Consider the following 21,291-nt stretch of genomic DNA (forward strand, 5'->3'; position numbering starts at 1 on the left):
CCGGGGGGAGACCTACGCTACGCCACCAGGGGTGACGCAAATGCTGAAGTGTTTAGCTTGTTGCTAGCAAAAATACTTCTTGGACTAGAAAATGGTTACAGAAATCAAGGGACCCAGTGTCACGAGTGAGAAGGGGGGCTGGACCCAAACGCAAGACCGGCTCAACAGGGATTATGAAAAAGGCTTTAATGAAAACTAAGGCTGAGTACTAAACAAAAGAAGAACAAAAACCAAACCTGGCCGGTAACTAGGCACAGACAGGGTAACACAACAGGTAACAAAAGACAACGAACTCGGACTACAAAGAAACAAGACAAGATATACACACAGACTGATAAGGACGGGAGAGTCCGGGAGGTGATTGGTAGAAAGCAGGCTGGTGAAGGGGGAACAAGGTAACAGGGCTAATGAGCTGACGGAAAACAGGTGTGTGTAGCAGGAGGAGGGAAAGTCCGAGGACATCTGGTGGCTGGCAGGAGGATGGCAGGACTGGGGAGTGAAAAGAGTAGGAGAGGCAGGCATGTCAGGAGGTGAGGCAGGCAATGGGACAGCCGGTCCCATGACACCCAGTGCCATTAGAGACATAAATATACATAGGTAAAAATGGGCCGACTTTGAAAATCCTGCATTAAAGGTAGACTGTGACAGAGACGATTATGTGAAACCCTGTTCATTTTCCCAATGGAGAAATCGCTATGGAACCGTGAGCCATATATGGGCATGTCAGACTTACGAGGTCTATGGTTACACTCAGTTTGTCACAATTTATATTTGACCCTATCGTTTTGCATTCTGCTCATGCAACTTGTTAATAATGAGTGTTATGTAAAAAATAAGTGGGATTTATCAATCTTTTTCTGTATTTCCCATTTGTTTTCTTATTCCTCTTTATATTTGCACATTTAGGTATTTATTATTTTATTCATTTATTTATCATTGTGACACTTTCAGTTTGCCATAGGTCCGTGGCTCAGATTAAACTGTCTACACTTGTCATTTGATTGCGCATTTGTTTAATGTGGCCTTCTGGCAATTCTTCATTTCCTCCCTCCTCTCCAGTCCTTTGCTCTCGAAGTAGGCAGTACATTATTTTATTTTATTTTGCCAAGACTGTTTGTTATAATGGACACATCAATGTGATATAAAGCCCTTCATATCATCAGGGCTGGCTTCTCAAAATGCTCATGGCCAAAAGATGCTTGCTGCCAGCCTACAATTTAGAATTCCAGCAAAATATAGAATAAGTACAGATCCTGTACAGACCCACGGCACATGTTCAATTCAATTCTATGCGATGCATTGAAGCATTACGACATGGTTGTCAGTTATATCACCTAATTCCACTAACATTACTTAAATACCACAAGGTAATAACGTTACCTACCTAACGTTAAAGTTTGTAGGGCAGCAGAAGACGTGTTATCAAGTTACTGTTTACAAATACCGTAACTAACACATGCGAGTTTGGAGCAGTTGTGGAATTTTATGTTTCACTTTCGTTTTCACAAGGAAGTGCAATGTACTAGTCTACTGGTCTGTGCTATGACATGATGTGTACATTAGTTGCATTAGAGATCAATTTAGATCAATTTCTATACGCTGACCAACTTTTTATTTTGTGGCCGTGCGTTACAGATAAGCCTATGTATGGGAAACATTGCATCTCGAAACCAGAGATGTACTCTAGAGGCCATCTCACAAAGTGTTGATGACTGACTGACTGACCAACTGACTGACTTGAATATGCTTTGTGATGCCCTTGGCTGCGCCGTGGGAAAAAGATGTCACTTCATCCATGCCAAGCAAGCTGTGCAAACATCTATATAAATCACCAACAATGAATAGAAATCAATTGAGAGAAATCCCTTTTGGTTGCTTTAGCACAATGCCATAGAAGAAGCAGAATGCTAAGACAATATTTGTTTTTTTTGGCTGTGAATGAATGTATTGATGACAAAACAATGTAAAGTTGTTTTGGTAATGTATCAATTTGCAGGCCGTCACTGCTCATTCACCTGAAATTTATCACTAATGTGCAATTATATAAAGCTAAGGAAACAGTTATTGTAGTAAATAACTTGATCGTTTACTAGTAAAGAGTGATCTGTTTACTTTTAAAGAAGCTTCAATTAGACAATAATGAATATTTATTATATATTTATTGAGGACAGTTATAATCCTAAATTACTCAGTGATATATAATTCCTTACCAGTTTGTTATTCTGAAGCCACACTGTAATGAGACATTTACCAGTAATTAACCGATCTGTAACTGCCTGTTAACAATCATTTAGCATAATGATAGTGACGTTTGCAATACTGAAATTGTCGTTAATTACTTTTAATACCATTACTGTTGTTTATTTTCAGCCTCTGTGTTTTTAGGAGGCAAAGTTTGGTGTATCTCTAAGAAGCGAGTACATTGGTTAAATTCATTCCTCTAACAAGAATACTGTTGTTTGGCTCACACAGGGTTTTGATTAAAATCATGCACAACCGTCTATCATGCTGGTAGTAACAGGGCTTGTGGGTTCATGACATGAGAGATTTACCTCCCTCCTAGACATGAATGACACCTTGAACATAATGTCAGAGAAATAAGGTATTTTGTAAATCTCTGGCTATTTCTCTGGCTGGTTCGTCTAATCAGCTGTTTTCTCTTCCAGTCGAAGAGCTCTTCCTCAGAGGCGAAGGAGGCAACAGAGGAGACCAGATGTGAACCTGAAAAAGCAGAGTATGTGCAAATTTTATCGCATGTCATTTGATATTGCAATTCAACTCAAAGAACATTTTTTTACACTTCTTAAAAAATACTTCCTATGAGAGTAGAAGAAAAAGATACTTATTGTGCTCAACAGAGGGGCTCATACAAAGGTCTCACTTCAAAAGAAACATTTACATGGTAATGCAGCCAAAGCGATGGGTGCTGTGTTTTATAAGAAGGGTGTGATGATGGATGATTAAAGTGAATCTGATGCCTTAAACTTGAAAGCATCCTAATTTGAGAGCCTCCACTGAGATTTCATCCATTGCGAGTTCCACAGTGTTTGGACGATATAATGTATGCGTTTCATTTCCTAATGTCATAATGTAAGGTTATTTTCCCTTATCACTGGGTAGCAGTTTTTAGATCTATTGATAATGGTTTGTCATTAATTAATGGCTTGTTGGCCTAAAATATGTTGGCCTTTCTAATGTAACAGTGCAGCAGTAACAGCAACAGTACAGCAGTAATGGAACATTGGCTATACTTGAGCGTTAACATGTTTTCTGATTTCAGGGGTGAAGGTGGAGAGAAGCAGGAGAAACAACAGAAGGATGAGAAGGCCAAACAGAAAGTCAGACAGCATCACACCTCCAAGTCAGATGAACCTGATCTGCAGGAGTCTGCCTTCTGGAAGAAGATCATAGCCTACCAGAGGAAACTACTGGTATTGGGGATTTTTTCCTTTTAAAATTTTTCATTTTAAAGCTGCACTAGTTTATGTAAAAATCCATCCGTCTTATCAGCCTAAATCACAACAGAGAAGAGCATCCCATCCTCACTAATTGAGATTCTGCAGATTTGCCCTATTTGCCCAAATTAAATTCTGGTGTCTGTATGGTCACTTGTGGGAAATCTTCACACAGGAAGTTATGAATTGAAACTTAGGAGTGAAATCCAAAAGTGTCTCCTAAACAACAGTGAGTGAGCACTCTGTCCAAAGAAAGCTGGACTTACCAATGTTAGATCTTTTGCCTCTCTTGTCCCTTGGGTATAAAGCAATCACAGTCGGGACAGATTGGTAGACATCAGCATGCCAAGTGCAGTTTACTGACATCACATTTCATGACTTCTGAGTATTGAAGTGCTCAAGTGCACAGTTATCTCTCGCTGACTGTTTTGGGCCGGCAATGTGCACTCAACTTTATTAGGTACACCTCCAAGTAGCTCTTTCAGACAGTGAGTTTTGTGTAAATAAAGCCACTTTGAACGTGGTTTGATGGTTGGTGTCTACTGGCTGTTGGTAGTGGTGTTATGGTGTGGGAATGTTTTCTTGGCCGACATTAGGCTCCTTAGTACCAATGGATCAATGGAGCATCATTTTAACTCCACAGTGTACCTAAATAATGTTGCTGAATAGGTCCATCCCTTCATGGCCACAGTCTAGCCTTTGGCAAATGGAAACTTCCAGCAGGATAAAGATGGTTCAGGAACATGACAGTGACTTTAGTTACGTCCTCCCCAACATTTATCAACGTTGCGTCAAAAAGGTTCTAAAATTTCTCTTACAAATAAAATTTAGAATGTTCGTACGTACATGAAAATTAGGGTCTAAGGCTGATGGTGCCAGGTAGGTTAGGTTATGTAGAATACATAAGCAAAAATCTGCTTTTGTATGTCTTGTGCTTTTCCTTATGTTTGTATATATCATTCTGTTCTATGGTTGATTGATCAGTTATATCTAGTTCGGCTAATTCTCTGTAAAGTCCTATGAGACATGCATGTGATAAACGGTTATATAAATAAACAAACTTGACTTGAAATTTTTATTTATCAAATGTGCATATGCAAACCAAATTTCCTTTGATGAATGTCACATTTTCTGAACCACTGTCATGCTCATACACAGCCACTCATTAACATATAGATATGCCCCTAATTGACCATATATGGTGACAACCTTCCTTTTAAAGGATAAATTTGGCAATTTTTGACCTACCGTATATATAATTTGTCTCTAACATACGTGTAGTACTTGGACCCGCAGAGAATATTGACTCCCGAGTCAGCTGTTGTTTGAAACGGTGAACTCCATTACTAGGCTTCTTGCTGCTAACAATGAGTCCAAATGGGGTTTGTCAAAATATCTCCAAAAAAGCCATTTGTAGCCTCCACAGGGGAGTTGAGAGTAAACATGACACAATTCTACCGTTGCACACATCAGGAAATCACAGAACTATTTTTCTCTGCCGCAGCACCGACTGCTGTGGGGTGAAAGTGTGTTACTGGCGGCGTGATCTAGTTTTATAGATGGTCAGGGCAGATTGTAAACAATTGCACATGGAGCTGGGTAGAGTTTGGTAGAAAATTATCCAGGTGGAAATGGTCCGTTGCTGCTGCTTTCCAAGCTGTAGATATAAATACGTCAGTTGGTCGCCATATCATTTTCACAGACTAGCTTTTTTGGAGATATTTTTTACTAGGGATGCACCGATATGGAAATAATCTATATTCTGCCCTTCATTATATTTTGCAATGAATATAGATTTAAGCATCAGCTTTTATTGTAACAACTTTCACATAACCAAAAATGCCCTTTTTGAAATTGAACTAAATAAATAGAAAGCAAATTAACATATAGATGTAAGGAACATCTTTTATTGTAACATTCTTTCACATAACCGAAAATGCCTTTTTTAATTAAAATAAACAGATAACATGATAGGCTGTCCTTCCATTCAAACTTGAACGTCTTTGGAACAGATTAGTGACGCAATATATGTTAATGAGTATCGGCCACTGCCATTGGTGGATTTAATCTTATCGGCCGATGAGCCGATTGTAGTCAACAATGCAAAAATCGGCCATTTCTGATATTCAACCGATGTATCTGTGCATCACTAATTTTTACATACCCCATTTGGACTCATTGTTAGCATACAGAGGCCCAGCAACAGAGCTCATTGACAGCTGACCCAGGAGTCAATATTCTCTGCGGGTCCAAATAGCCTACTACAGGTATGTAAGAGACAAATTATATATTCGTCCAAAATCAGCAAACTTATCCTTTAAATACTCGGAAAACATCACTTATTTCTCCACAACACTAAACATGGCTGAGACACAAAGCAAAAAGAAGAATTTTTCTGATACAAAAATTTCAGTTTTGGCAACAGATTGAAGCCCCCATCCCGGCCGTGCTCCATGATCCAAATTTCTCAGCAGCAAATTCTCCATTACCCTCTATCCAGCAGTTCTAATGAAACTGCCCCCTCACCTCCGCGTTCCAATAGAGGTAGAAGTCTCCGTCATCGTTCAAGAGGGAATATCCCCTCTTCCAAATCCCTCCAACCAGCCAAGATCAAGACAGTCTATTCCCAGGCGCAGTCAAACAACTCAAGAAAAAAAAAAAATACAACAACCAACAAACCAGAATTATTCCAGCTTTACACAGATTCCCTCTGCACTGATACTTCTCCGGCCACAAACACAACAAATCCTCCCGCACTGCCGGGTTCTCAACCGAATATCATCGCCTCTCTCTCATCCCTGTGTCCGCAGGCAGCACAAAATACCCTTGCACCCACATCCCTCCAAACCAGCATCCCTTTATCTTTCCTTCCTTTAGCCAATACCAATACGGCTTCCTTGCTCCTTCAGGCCCCTCTTCCTCCTCCATCCCAGAAGGCACTACCTTCTGGGACCCAAACGGTGGCAAGCCATGGTGGTCCTACTAACCCAACACCTCTACTACCTTCTGATCTGTCCTTTTTCCCCTTCTGGATCTAGCCCTGCCTCCCAGGCAGCAGGACGCCTCCAGCAATTCAACCAGGGCACATCCTGAGGCACCCTGGACCCTGAGCTTTACCCTGAGCTGTATTTTTGCCGCCCATTCTTCCCTGGCATTCAAACTATGTGGCACACCTTCCCATCCTGCTACGGCATGTATCATTACTGTTCCTCTTCCACACTCCTTTGCTCCTGCTACACGCAGCTCCCAAACGCGTCAATACATTCTCCTATAGCTCTGTTCCTCAAGGCTTCGACAAAAGTGGAAGACCCATCCTGTACCAGGGCGACAGGATGGTGTGCAATAATTTCAACGACCTAGGTTGAAATGTATCTAGCTGCTGTTTACTCCACACCTGGCCCTTCTGTGGAGGAGCCCACTCCAGGTCCAGCTACCCACCAAACATGGTTCATGACTAGCTAAGCATCTCAACACACCAATCAAAATCAACACACTAGCCACCACTTTAAAGAACTGCCCAGATCCTCAGTTTGTTAACTTCCTCATCCACGGCTTCACGCATGGCCTCCAACCAGGTATTCTAACCACAATCTTCAGTCAGTCCTTGCCGAGCCCGACACCGTCAATAAGCTCCTGGCTAAAGAAGTGAAGGAGGGTTTCATGATAGACCCATTTAGTAGCCCTCCATTCCCAGTATAACGAAACAGTCCAATCACCATTGCCACCAGGAAATACTCCAGCAAGAAGAGACTGATCATCAATCTTTCAACAGTCTCATCTCGGGATGTGGTTGAAAATCTGAGGCGGTGAGGCTTAGCAGCTGTCATGGGTCCAAGTGTGCAGTTTACCTCAAAGGAGTGGACAGCAGTGGACAGAGTTTAACTGCAAGAGGGAGAGAAAGGACGCAGCACAGCAGCCAGCATGGAGCACCAAAAAAACCCCCCCAAAAATTCAGACTGTTGACGCCAGACTCCAATTTCCATTGCACTCCAGTTCCACAGTTTTCAGCCACCATCTTCAATTGATCCCCACAAGCTCCAACACTTGATCACGGCATCCCAAGAAGCTATCCTCAATAGCCTTGTTCCCTGAACAAGGTAGACCTCCTCACACGTTGCATTCGAACACACAGGATACTCATCACCTTTCATCGCCGCCTCCCTCAAATTCATGTTCCTCATAGCTTTCTTCAGTTTTCTGCGATGTTTGGAATTCTAGTGTGGCGAGACAGATCTATGATCCATCTTGCCACTAGTCTTTCTGACCTCTCCATCCAGACTCCCCATTTTCCTGTTTCATGTAGATTCATACTTAAGTTCAAACCTTTATACAACTATATACATTCCAGACTAGGCTGCCACACTTCCCCCCGAGACCCTCTTTTCATCACCGAGACAGGAGGAATCGGCACACGCTTCTGGTTCCACCACCATCTATGTCAAGCTCTATCCAAATCAGGAATATCCCCTGAACTATCGGGGCCGCTTCCAGTCATGGAATTCCTGACCATACAATAAAAAGTCTTGGCCGTTGGTCATCACAAGCCTACCGCAGCTACATCCACGGCAATCTCATCAGCCTGCCCATCGGCGAGACAGTGCCCCTGATTCATCCCTCCATCCACGACCCCTTGTTCGCTCAATAAACTGTATAAATATATCTCATAGTCTTTGTTAGTGAATCTCTTGTTAAATGTGCCAGTGGCCAGTATGCCCAGGGTAGAGAGAACTTGAATATCAACTGAGATGGCATTAGTGCTTTTGGTCTCTCTTTCCACTGTTGAAGAAAGTTGGAGGCAGAGGTCCAATAAAATAGGTATCGGAAAACAAAAGCAACTTAGTAGCCATTCATCACTCTCAATTAAAAAGTTAGTGTGGTCTCTGAAAACTCGCTCCCTTCACAATACAACATGCGCCAAATCATCCATCAAAGCAAGATAAGGCACTTTACGGACCGTACCACAATCAGTGTCTTATTGTCTAATTTTTTGATTGAGTTGTACTCCTAAATTACCTCCACCCTGAATTTCCACACCCTCACTAATATTTAAAATGACTGTCAAATAGCCACATCAGTATGCTTAAATGGCACATAATATAATAATATAATATAGTTGGACTATATGCACTGACTAAATTGTTTATGAATGGTATAACATATAATAGGTACATAACATTAATTCTCCTTTTCAAGCATTTGGTGCTATGTGGAAGCATGGTCAGAGCTGTGCTTAAATTTACACACATTCTCAAGCATAAGTACAAATTGATAAATCCCACTCTTTGCTTAGAAATGGTCGTACACATGGTTTACACACATATTTATACATACCAGTGGCATGCACAGACTCTCTAAGGGGCAGGGGCAAAAAATGAAAAAGGGGCACGTCTTCCGCCTGCACTAACCTGAAGCCACCGGGTTTGGGGGGCATAAGTGCATGCTGATATAGCTCCCCAACTGGGTCGGAGTGACTGGAATGATTAATTATTTATGATTCCAAACTCACATTTAAATAAATTCATCATGAATAATAAGACAATGCTGTTGACCATTTATTTAAAATATTCCACAGGTTTGAATTTGGGGAAGAAACTGAAAAATAGGGGGAAAATGGTCTAAAAATAAAAAACTTTACTGTATCAGACTGAATTCACAGCAAAATCCTCCTATCCTCCTATACTGTGTTTTTGAAAATATGAATGGCCTCTGTGTGGTCAATGCCGATGTCCCTCTCAATGGACAGTAGGAGTAGAGAGCTTGCCTTCACCACAACTGTTACAGAGCTTGTTTTTTACCAGCTTATGCTTTGAAAAAGAGCCTTCCACTGAAGCATCTGCAATAGGACTATAGCTGCTAGCTGACACTTATTTGTCACAGTAACATTAGCTTCAACTCAAGCTAGATGCCTAATTTAAACTTCAAAGCCAGCTATCAATAGTTTACCAAAACCATCAATAAAATATGAGATTGATTATAAGCTAGCTAGAGAAAATAACACAGAGCTAGCTGGTGAATACTTAACTTTATTATTTGTTTTCTTAATTACAGTGTTGGCAAAGACAGCAGCAGTTTCACTGTAAATAGATGCAATTTATCTATTTTTCTTGACTGCCGTGTTAATTTAAAGTCTTCTAGGCTATAGCCAACTTCTCTAATCTAAACCACTCTCTATTTTCAACTTGCTAAATTAAATTCAGTCAAGTAAAAAATCCTTCATTAAAGTCTGACCCAACACCAACATAATTTCAAATCAAAATTGATTGAATAGAATGACATAGGCCTAGAGGTCCGCTAAATGAAAACAACTAAAATGGCACAACCTCATCAACCTACACTTACTGTGAACACACACATGTAATCAGACAACACATGTACACACACACACACACACATCCGTACAAACACAAATTCACACATACAAACACACAAGCTGTTAGGGCCCTATGGTAGAAAAAACATGTTTCCTTGTGACCTTAGGGCAAAAATCCCATTAGAATGTCCCTTAGAATGTCCCTTTGAATGAAAAAAGTGAGGGTCTCATGTTTTACTAGGGTGCCCCAACAGGTGTCCCACCTTTGGTGTGACTTTAGGGCAAAAATGAAGCATGGAAGGGGCCGGAGCCCCGGTGGCTCAACATGTAGAGCGCGTACCATTAAGGCAGCGGCACAGGTTTGAATCTGGCCCGTATCTCTGCTGCATGTCATCCCCTCTCTCTGCCCTGTCTTCCCTGTCAATCTCTACTGCCCTGTATGAAGTATTGGAAGTGGCCATTAGGGCCTGGACCTAACCTGGTTAAATAAAGGTATATAGCTAAAAAAAAAAAAAAAAAAAGGGCACTTCGGCACTCACAGCAAAAGTGCACGCCACTGATACATACGCAATGTTGATAAATGAGGGCCCGGATCTCTTTGGGATCAGGTGGATTGCTCCACATGGACCAGGATCCCTGTGGGACATTTCCAACACCTTGTTGCATCCAGGCCTTGAAGAATTCAGGCTGTTCTGAAGGCAAAAGTAGGTCCTACCACGTACTAACTAGGTGGACCTAATGAAGTGGATATTGAATGTGTAGTAAAATTGTATGCATGCATACACACATCCTGCATGCATTCACTTCACATGCACCCCATACTCAGGATGTATGCAAGAGTTAATCCTGCTATATTGACATATGCTCTCTCTGTAACAGTAGGCATCCTGCTGATCTCTGTGTCACCCCTCCAGAACTACTTTGCCAGGAACTTCTACAATATGAGGATGCTGGCTCTGTTTGTTGCCTTCGCCATCAACTTTATCCTCCTCTTCTACAAGGTAATGGTACCAGCAATCCTGTTACTAATTATTAGTTACAACACAAACTCTTAGTAAGTATAGGAAATCTACATTCTGTGCAGAGTGTAGTTCATCAAAGTTATGTAGAGCTATTGCTACGTAAAACATTTAAAATATCTTCAGCCTTTGCATTTTTATCTCTGTGACAGCGGGGGTCATGTGGGTGAGTTAGATTGCAGACTCTCAGTTGCAGACCTGTAAAAATCTGAAAGTAAAAATAATTTTCATCCCCCACCATGAAATTGACGGGGGGGCTATGGATCAGTCTCTGAATGATGCAACTCACCACTACGTTGCATTTTCAAAATTATTCATATTATTATTACAATTACATGTCAAAACAAGGAGACATATTTCTTAATGACTGGGCCAGAGGTGGACTGCATCATTGGTGGGGGATGACATGTTTACTGTTGCCTTGTTTTATTCTTACTCCTGTGTAAAACCAACTAGAGCTTGATTAATAAGTTTCCTTGACCAATAAACTGTCTCTACTAGGTCTCTACATCCTCAGCTGTGGTTGAGGAGAGGGAGTTCGTTTACACCAGCAGCCAACCAGACAGCAGCGTTCAGTGGGATCCTCTTGGTAGAGAGGCAATGGAGGAGGTGCTGGGGGATGCCGGGGAGCCCCTGAGGCCCATCACTGTCCATTTCGTCTTGGAGGAGAGCAGCGGATACATGGAGCCGACGCTACGCATCCTGGCCATCCTGCATACCGTCATCTCCTTCTTCTGCATCATCGGATACTACTGCCTGAAGGCAGGCTATTGGCTAGTGCTGTATTAATATAGGATAGCAGTTCTTAAACAATGAGTTGAGGCCCCAAATAGGCGGTGGGCCTAATTCCAGTGAGTGCCCACATGAGAAAAGTAGTTGTTTTAGTGAGCTAGTACTGTGGGTAAGATAAAAAATTTTCAACTTGGGTACGAGGTTGACAAAGAACTCAAGAACTCCTCTCCTTAAAATAGGCTTTAAAGGAAAAATCCACCCTTGGATCCTCTTACACTGTTATATATTATCATTCTGTGATGTTCAACGCATTCCAGGAGGATGCATATAAAGGAGTTTAAACCTTTTATTGCAACAAATGGTTACACAGTTGTACTTGGCAGAAAAGGCTCTGCTCTTGAGAATGGGTTAGGGTTAATGAATCCAGACATTCTGGGGGTTCTACTATGTCATGAACACCATAACATAAAACCATTGCGGCGTGGGAAAATCACTATATGTGGCTACATCGTAGTGTACCCACCTGCATTTGTCAAACCACTGAGGCTGAAAAGAGCGGGAGAAATTTTTGTTTACGAAACGTTTACCCGGGAAGGCAGGGTTGGCAGCAGTTCGTTAACGTTCCTCATGCTTTCCGACCATGACATTTTTCATCAAACAAGTCTTAAAATTTATTTTGGTTTATGCTTAGCCACGTACCCTGTCAAATTTGTTAGTTAACTGTGGCCATGTTGTTAAACCAATTGGGAAGAAAAAATTGAATCTTTGTGCAGCTGGGTCTGATAGCGCTGTGTAAAAATTTTGAAGGCAAAAAGTCAAAAATTTAAGAAAAAAAAACAAACAAAAAAAAAACAAAAAAACACTTTTTCATAAAATGCTAAATGGCAGAAAATCCAATATGGCGGAAATTGATTACATTGATGTCAGTGCTTGATCCAAAGATTCTATGGAAAAACTTTTTTTTTTTTTTCAAAGTCAAACGGTTCAGAATTTTTTAGCCAAAACATAAGATGCCTTGTTATAGCAGCATCATCTGGCCAATGCGTGTAATCTTTGTTGCCTGAGTAGCGACTAACATTCCAAACCTATCCGCCAAGTTTGGTTGCTCTGGGTCTTGCAGTTTTCTGAGCTCCAGATACTTTTAGCGGAGAAAAATAATCCTAACAAATATAATTCCAAGGACCACACATGCCAATTTGGGCATCAACCTGACCTGGGGTTCATGAGAAGAAAAATCCAAAATGGTGGCCAGAACTTGATGGCAATTGTTTTTCACAGTGAGTTGAACTTTTTGTGCAAATGTTTTTAAATTGATAGGTTAATAACTTGGCCATTTTTGGACCGATCCCTTAGTGTTTTGCAACCTAAGTAAAGGCACATTCAATTAATGTGCCTGCCAAATTTCATGTCATTCTGTAGTTCATGAGAAGAAGATTTTTAAAGGCTCTTCAAATAATCCAAAATAGCAGCTGAATATTATAGATGGACATTGCGCAAAAATGTCCAGCATGTCCAGATGCATATCTGTACAAAGTTTCACATCTCTGTGACTAACAACGTGGCCAATTAACCATAACATATTTATGGATAATTTTAGCCATAGAACAAGTACAGAACAAGTGTGGAAAATCTAAGAGATAATGAGGTAAATATTGGACTTTTGGAAACAGCGCGATTGTTTGGCTTCAGAACACTTGGATTATGCTGTTTGGAGTAATATTTTAATTCTTTTTTATATATAATGGTCATTTTTTGCCCTTTTTGGAACTCTAAAGAGACACTCTCCATTCACTCCAGTTATTTTGGAGAAGGCTAAAATGAAGCTGCACCAGCTAGCTTGCTGTGTGCTATATATTGACATACAAACTTTACCAGTGTTTCAGATGACATGAGCATGAGTAGATAATGACAAATTGTTTTGCATATCAATGGAGACAGAAATTTGTATTGCATATTATTATTTACAGTTCACAAAAATCACTACAAATCACAGCTACCTGAGACATTTTGTGTCATCACTTTTATTTTTCAATGATTTTTGTACTTTGATTGATGAATTGATGAATTAGTTTTACAGTTTATGGGAAAAACTAAGTGATGAACTTCATAATTTCCACTAGGTAGCAGTGCACAAAAGATTCCTCTCATATGGACCTACATTCTCAGAAAAGTGCACACCTGTAGCACATGTGGCTGATTTATAATTCATTTTTGAAGCGGCATCATCCGAAAGATTGGCCCTTTATTACATTGTGTTGTTTTGGACCGGACCGGACTATTGCTGCAAAGTTTCATGCATTTTCGTGCATGGGAAGGTACCGTATTTCCTCTAATATTGGCCCGGGCCTATATTTACCTCAACTGCAGAGGGTACCAGGCCTTTATTGGAAGCAGGCTTATATTAGAGACAGGCCTTTATTTCTAATTCCCTCTGTTTGATAAGTATATTTGCTCTATATTTCAGTACGAAGCCTCCTTGTTTTCTGATCTGCTTCTGTTGGGGTTTGTTAGGTAGCCGTTTTTTTGTTACTCCAATGCATTACCGATAATTACGGTAATCGACGACGGCACGCTCCAGAGACTTCCTCTTGTGGCATACTGCCATCTTGTGGCACCTGTACGTTACTACAAACTACAGTTACATTATATAACAGGCACCAGGAGATTACCAGTATCCACCGTTGTTTTTTCCTTTGTTTTTTTCCCCGGCCTGTATTTGGGACCGGCCTTTATTTGTTCGTGTCGACCACGGCCCCAGCCATTATCAGAGACCCGGCTTTTAATTGACTACCTGCCACTATTAGAGGAAATACGGTAGTTTTTGTCAGAAGACAGAAAGAAAGAAAGCGATAAAGAACACATGCAAAAACAATAGACTGCCTGGCCTGTGGGCCCGGACACCTAAAGACAGAAAGAAAGCTATAAAGAACATATACAAAAATAATTGTTGCCTGGCCTATGGGCCCAGCTGCCTAATCCCCTGGCACTAAAACAATAAGGGTTCTGCTGACACTGTAGTAACCTAAATACACCACCGACCAACAAAATGGGCTCAGAAATGCAAGGTTTATCACTAATAGGTGTTAATAACAGTGTTAAAGTGTTTTAGGGTGGATTTTGCGTATAACCAAGTTCTTTTTAAGGGTAGGCTATGGGGTAATTTTGTTGTTATATCTCCTAATAACCAGTGGTCTTAAAAAGAACTGCAAAAATATTTACCTTAATAAGTCATTTATTTTTGTATTTAGTCTTAAAAGCTTAGTTTTCTTCTCAAGAATGTTCTGGAATGAAATGGCACTATGATGACACTAAAATGGTTTGTGTGTGTGTGTGTGTGTGTGTGTGTGTGTGTGGGTGATCTAGGTGCCATTGGTGATCTTTAAGCGTGAAAAGGAGGTGGCCAGGAAGCTGGAGTTTGACGGCCTTTACATCACAGAACAACCATCTGAGGATGACATTAAAGGGCAATGGGACAGACTGGTTATTAACACACAGTGAGTCACACCCTATTTGTGTGTGTGTGTGTGTCTGTGTGGGTTTGTAGGTTCCTATATGCTACATCATCCCTTACAAAGGGAAGACCCGATGATGAGGTCATTCTAGGAATTGATTGGTTTTCAGGAGATGAAGAGAGAGAGAGAGAGTCCAATTGAACAGACTACCCATTAACAGTTTAGTTAATTTTCCACAATGTACCTCTGACTTCATTTACCATTGCTATGGCCAAGGTAATCAACTTTCTCTCATGTGGTAATTACAGCTAGATGGAGGTCATAGGCAGGCGTGGGATAGTGCATAATTGCCTGATCTATCTAAATGCCAGAGCACAAAAGGCCAGTGGGCACATGCAGCTATGTACCTAACAGGCTTGTGAGGAAGTTAACACTGAAGAAACCAATTACACCAATACAGACTGTTTTCCTTTATATTACATTTAACATTTTAGGCATTTAGCTGATGGTCTTATCCATAGTGAATTGAAATTAAATTCCTGAATCCCCAACATTTCAAGCAACCAGTAATAAGGAGATCAAGGTTCCCAGGTCACAGCACCCTGACAATAGATGGAACGGATATTCCTGTGTTCCTAGAATGATCATGGATGACAGAGAAGTGCCACAGCAAAAGACATAAGGACCATAAGAAAGACATAAAGGAAAGAATGTTTTTTTCTACTGGATTGATTGATTGATTGATTGATTGACTGATTGACTTTATTCGATAAATTAAAATACAATGTACAAATGTACATACAGTACTAAAATTCATCACGATATCGCAATTAAGTCACATGACTTATGTCCATTGCAGTCCTGAGGTCTAGACTAGGAGGCAGGCAGGAAAAGGGAGTGACATGTATATGCTACTAATATCCCATTTTTACACTAAAACACCTAATAGAAACATCAATATTATACAATCATGAAAATAATAAAAAAAAACACACAAGTTCAGAAACCAGTCCAAACTTAGAACTGTCCTAGAAAAGATGTTTCACTATACTAACTTACCCAGCATCCATTTTTTCAGTGGTTTTCTAAAACTATTCAGAGAATGGGCAGATTTAATTTTGTTTGGGATTTTATTCCACTCCTCCCCCCCTGTGTAGAGAAATGTACTTCTCCCTACTTTGCTTTTTAGATTGGGTTAAACACAATGCTTATTATAAATAGGATCTGAATATGGGGGGCAGTGGATTTCCGTGTTAACTTTAGCTATTGTATTTGGTGAAAATAAATTGACAGTAACCTATTTGAACCAGTCGCATACAGTTGATACAGCCTGGGTAAGAATGGTTAGTTTTACTGCTACTGTAAATGGAGGTCATACACCATGTGGGATAGTGTAATTGCCGGCTATAATTAAATGCCAAAGGGCAGGGAAGGTGAAAAGTTTTACATATTGCTTTTGTGTGGAAGTCTCATAACTCCAGGTTTGACGGCACAACAGGATGGTGATCGTTAGCAGACCAAATACTATGGATAGCTAGTAGAGCTGAACGATTTTGAAAAAATATCAATTATTTTGCCTGATATTGAAATTGCAATATGATTTGCGATATTAGAGGGAATGATAATTTTTACAAGGCCCAAAGTGTCACAGAAAGGCTAAAAGGAGAAGCTAAATGACTAAGCAAATCGAATAGCTAATAGGAAAAGGAAAAGCAGCGGGGAAATGGAAATGCAAATGTGAAAGGAAATTGCCCTTTTAAATGCCTGATTAAAATCTGCATTCTTAATTCAATTTGTGAATCCAGTTATTTATTTCTCTTTTTAAACTGCATTTTCAAATAGATTTTTAAATTCCATTATTTATTTATGAATTCATTAATGTATTTTTAAATGATGTACTGACTGTTTTATGGTTGTTTTTGTAAATCCCTTTTTAATTTGAACTATTTATTGATGGATTAATATTTCATTTGTAAATTCTTTTTATAATTCCTCTTTTTATTGCCCATTAAAATATCAAATAATGAATTACTTTGTAATTGAGTCTATTTATTCATAGATTCATAAATTAATTTGTAAACAAATGTATTAATACCTATTTTTATTGTACAATTAGTTATTAATTAATGAAATGCTTTATTACTATTTCCGTGACACTTGTGGTCCTCCATACTTAAAGCTAACCAGTTTTGTATATAGTGTGATTAATGAGGGTTTTGTGCTTTGATTTTCAGATCTTTCCCAAACAACTACTGGGATAAATTTGTGAAGAGGAAGGTAGGTCTTCATATTTTTTGCCAACCAAATATTGCCTGTTTCCTAGTACTAATTAAAAGAGGTACAAAAAATGTGATCACATGGTGGAAATTCGTCATTCATCATATCACCGCTGGATCAGGGTTTGTGTGTTTTTTTTTCTTCCCGTTGGGAAACGTTTCCAACCTCCAGGCTAGAGGATGAATGAGGCTGAGTGAGGCTGTCATCACCAGAGGATGAATTGAGATTTTGAAAAGTTGCACATTGTGGTTCAGCCTCTCTTGGCAGTACTGTTCTTCCCTTTGGTCAGAAATTTTCCACTTCCCATTTGTCATGAATGCACTACCAGGCTTAAGTTTAATCAACTTTACAGAAACTTCATCCAAACCTGTCTCAGCCTTCAGCATGAAAATGCCTTATTATCTGCTGGCTTGGGCTCCCGGAATTTCTCGCTGCTGTTCTTAGAATGAGCGTGTGTGTTACTCTGTATACACACAGACATATGATTGCACACATATGTGGAGACAATAATCAAACATCTAGCATTTGTTTTTATAATCCTCATCACACTGTAAATGAGTCAACACCAAAAAACGCTACCTCACTTTCCCAGTAGTTTTGCTACTATATTCAGGAATGTTCTCAAAGAAAGAATTAAAATGTGGTAAACAGAATCTGATGTTAGGAAAAAAAGGGTATCCATGTAGTATCAGCAGGATAGTTATTACAGTGGTAGATACCAACGGCAACACAGTAAAATTATTTAATAATCAGACTACAAACTAAAAATAGCAACTGTGATTGAGTAACTTGGAGTAATCAGATTATAAAGTAATAGTGGCAGGTAACAGTAATCCAGTAAAATAACCCTAACAGTGCAGTTACAAAGTAACTGTGGTGCTAAGCAACTAATCTTATAACTGGAGAGTGGATTGCATAACCAGACCACAAAGCATTGTTGACAACATTTTTCTCTGAGTTTGGGATCATATTTAAAGCACACATGTCTCTTGATTGCCCACATATGGGAAGAACAGCTTTTATTACATGATAACTGATCATCTGGGACCAATTTAATAATCCCTATATGGAAAGCTATTTTCTTTGTTTATCAGCAGCGGCAGCTTGTAATTGACCAGTGATTATTTCCATATAATGACATTTCCACAGTAAAAGAGAAGGAAGACAGAGAAAATTAAAAGAGGAGGGCAAAGCTTGTATATGGTGCTGAGGATAGAAGTGAAAATATGTATTTATTTTGCTTTTATTTAGCCATGCAGGTCAACAATAAATTCCTGACAATGATAATAATAATAATAATTTTTAATATAACTACATAATTCCTGATATCTGATAACACTAGAGCTTTGAAGCATTTCGATCCGAAATGAGAGATCCGACATTTGAATAAAATCACCTATATCTGATTGATAAACGATAGTAGGTAAATGAGCAAGGCGAATTCAGGCCCATACCTATTCAGAGGCCTTTCCAGAATTCTCGCTTCAAGAAATACCGTTGCTTACTGTAATAAAGCAGTGACAGGTCAACCAATGTGCCCGTTCCTCAGGTGATGGATAAATACGGTGAGTTTTACGGCCACGACCGAATCAGTGAGCTGCTGGGGATGGACAGGGCGGCTCTGGACTTCAGTGACGCTCACGAGAAGCGGAAACCCAAGAGAGACAGCTCACTGGCTGCTGTGTGAGTATGTGTGTGTGTGTGTGTGTGAAGTAGTGTGAAGACAGACTGTGTGGTTTTGGTTGGAACAGAGGATCATATGGTTACAGGCTGGGCTGTCCAGGGCTCTGCCTGTAGGACCCCGCCATTAAACACTACTGGTTAACATCCAGAGAAAAGAAAAGTTTACTTTAAATATGGAAACGATGAAGTTGTTATAACCTCCGCATGGCTGAAGGTGCTTGGAATGACCAATCGGAATATAAATGTGTGTGTGTGTGTGTGTTAAACCTGAGGTGGAAGATTGGCTATTGTATATGGACTATTGTACAGATATGTTCTACTGTACTGGAGAAGTCTTTTGTCTTTCCTCTATCAACAGGCTGAACTCCATCGATGTGAAGTACCAGATCTGGAAACTGGGGGTTGTATTCACAGATAATGTAAGCATATAGCGGCTTTGCAGTTGCGTCACACATCTATCTATCTATCTAATTGTGTCTGGCTCCTTCATGTAAGAATTGGCTGTGCACAAATAATGTTTACATACATGACAACCGGGCTAGAAATGAGAGACGCCTGAAAAAGATTGTTGTGGTGTGCAGGGGTGGAAAGAAATAAAACACCCTAGTCAAGTAGAAGTACTGTTACCTTTCTGAAATTTTAAAATTACTGGTGTAAAAATCGACTTAAGTAAAAGTAAAAAGTAGCTCATTTAAAATGTATTCAGAGTAGAAGTTAATAAGTTACTTTTTAGAAAAGAGAGCGTTGTTACATGTGATCTTTCCTGTGCAATTCTAAAAGAATGAGTGGACAGAGATCAAACTAGGGCTGAACAATTAATCGAAATTTTATCGAAATCGCAATATGGCCTACTGCAATTTTCAAATCGCAATATTTGTTAAAATATGAAATGTGAAATGTGTCAAAATACTATTTTAAATATTGTGGTGCTGCAGAGATGTCCTGGCCTACACATCATATTCTACAGACTTAATAAAACATCTTTGTTTGGTACAGATCCCCGCAAAAATCACACCATAATAATTTTAATATGTTTTTCAATGAAAATGAGAATAATCAGAATAATCATTCCTTCTAATATCGTAAATCATACCGCAATTGCAAGATCAGTCAAAATAATTGCAATTAGATATTTTTTCAAAATCGTTCAGCCCTAGATCAAACTGGACTCTTTTACTTGGAAAAATATAGAATTACTAAATAATGTGCAGAAACAAACTAAAGCCACCAATTTACAATGATCCAGTGTCTGATGCTTATGGAGAGCCACAAAATATATACTCTGTAATGGATGAGATTGAAAATGTAGCTAAGTACAATACTTCAGCACACTTAAATAAAAGTAAAATAGTAAAAAGTAAAAGTACAAGAACAAGTACACAAAAAAGCTACTCAGTTACAGGAGTAAATGTAATTAGTTACTTCCATCCTTGGTCCTCTGGATGTAGATCCATTCAGGAACGATATAGCTAAAAGAGAATAGTGTGATAAGGTGGATTTGTTTCCATATGTAGGTTACTGTGACACATTAAACTGTCTTGTCTTTAGCGCCAGTCTCTCTACTCCAAAGCGCTCTGAGTTGTAAAAGTGGCTGGTGAATTACATCAGCTACATCAGCAATGGATGGCTGTTTCCTGCCATGATACTAAATGATCCTGTTATAATACGTACATGACAGTGTAAAATAACTCATGGCTAACTTAACAATTTCTAATCCCAGCAAACGTTTTAATGTTAAATAGATGTTGGTACACAGGGCTGCACCAACATTGAAAACCCATGAAAATAAAGCGGTAAAATGAAAGATGAGATGAGGTCCGTAGTCCTCCATCACTGCTACCTGCATCATTTCTTGAAAAAAAAAAATCTTTCTGATATCAGTTCAAAACAGTTTCCAAAGCTGTTTTAATATGAATTGTTACCATGCAATAATATGATATTGTGTCAAGCTTGTGCTCCTACACATCACCGTCCATCTAATGGATGTCTGACCTGGTGCTGGAAACAGTATACTGGAAATAAAAAACACTGTGGGAACATGTGCAAATGCTGATTTTCTCTCTCTCTCTCTCTCTCTCTCTCCCTCCAGTCCTTCCTATATCTAGCCTGGTACATGACCATGTCCATCCTGGGTCACTACAACAACTTCTTCTTTGCTGCCCATCTGCTGGATATCGCTATGGGTTTCAAGACACTGCGTACCATCCTCTCCTCTGTCACACACAATGGCAAACAGGTAGACAAATACACACTCAACTTATATACAACTACCTGCACATTATTATTTTATATTATTATATTGTATTATCTTATATATTTTAATAAATACAGTGTAAATCCTCTCCTCTTGTCCCCTCCTCACT

General features: G+C 39.5%; 1 protein-coding gene across 1 annotated transcript in view; it reads left to right on the plus strand.

The window, feature by feature from the left end:
• The window catches only part of LOC139666168 (ryanodine receptor 2-like), a 167,658-nt gene that overhangs the window by 130,556 nt on the left and 15,811 nt on the right, over window positions 1–21,291 (plus strand). The window contains exons 78-86 of the mRNA XM_071545293.1: window positions 2,667–2,734; window positions 3,281–3,431; window positions 10,680–10,766; window positions 11,286–11,546; window positions 14,880–15,010; window positions 17,203–17,245; window positions 18,795–18,928; window positions 19,287–19,347; window positions 21,018–21,164. Coding sequence (XP_071401394.1) covers window positions 2,667–2,734; window positions 3,281–3,431; window positions 10,680–10,766; window positions 11,286–11,546; window positions 14,880–15,010; window positions 17,203–17,245; window positions 18,795–18,928; window positions 19,287–19,347; window positions 21,018–21,164 — 1,083 coding nt within the window. The remainder of the gene's footprint in view (window positions 1–2,666; window positions 2,735–3,280; window positions 3,432–10,679; window positions 10,767–11,285; window positions 11,547–14,879; window positions 15,011–17,202; window positions 17,246–18,794; window positions 18,929–19,286; window positions 19,348–21,017; window positions 21,165–21,291) is intronic.

This window comes from Centroberyx affinis, unplaced genomic scaffold, assembly GCF_046629955.1.
Source record: "Centroberyx affinis isolate AG114_WGS23_722 - 3 ecotype Tasmania unplaced genomic scaffold, CSIRO-AGI_Caff_v1 ptg004848l_1, whole genome shotgun sequence".
Classification (NCBI taxonomy): Eukaryota; Metazoa; Chordata; class Actinopteri; order Beryciformes; family Berycidae; genus Centroberyx; species Centroberyx affinis.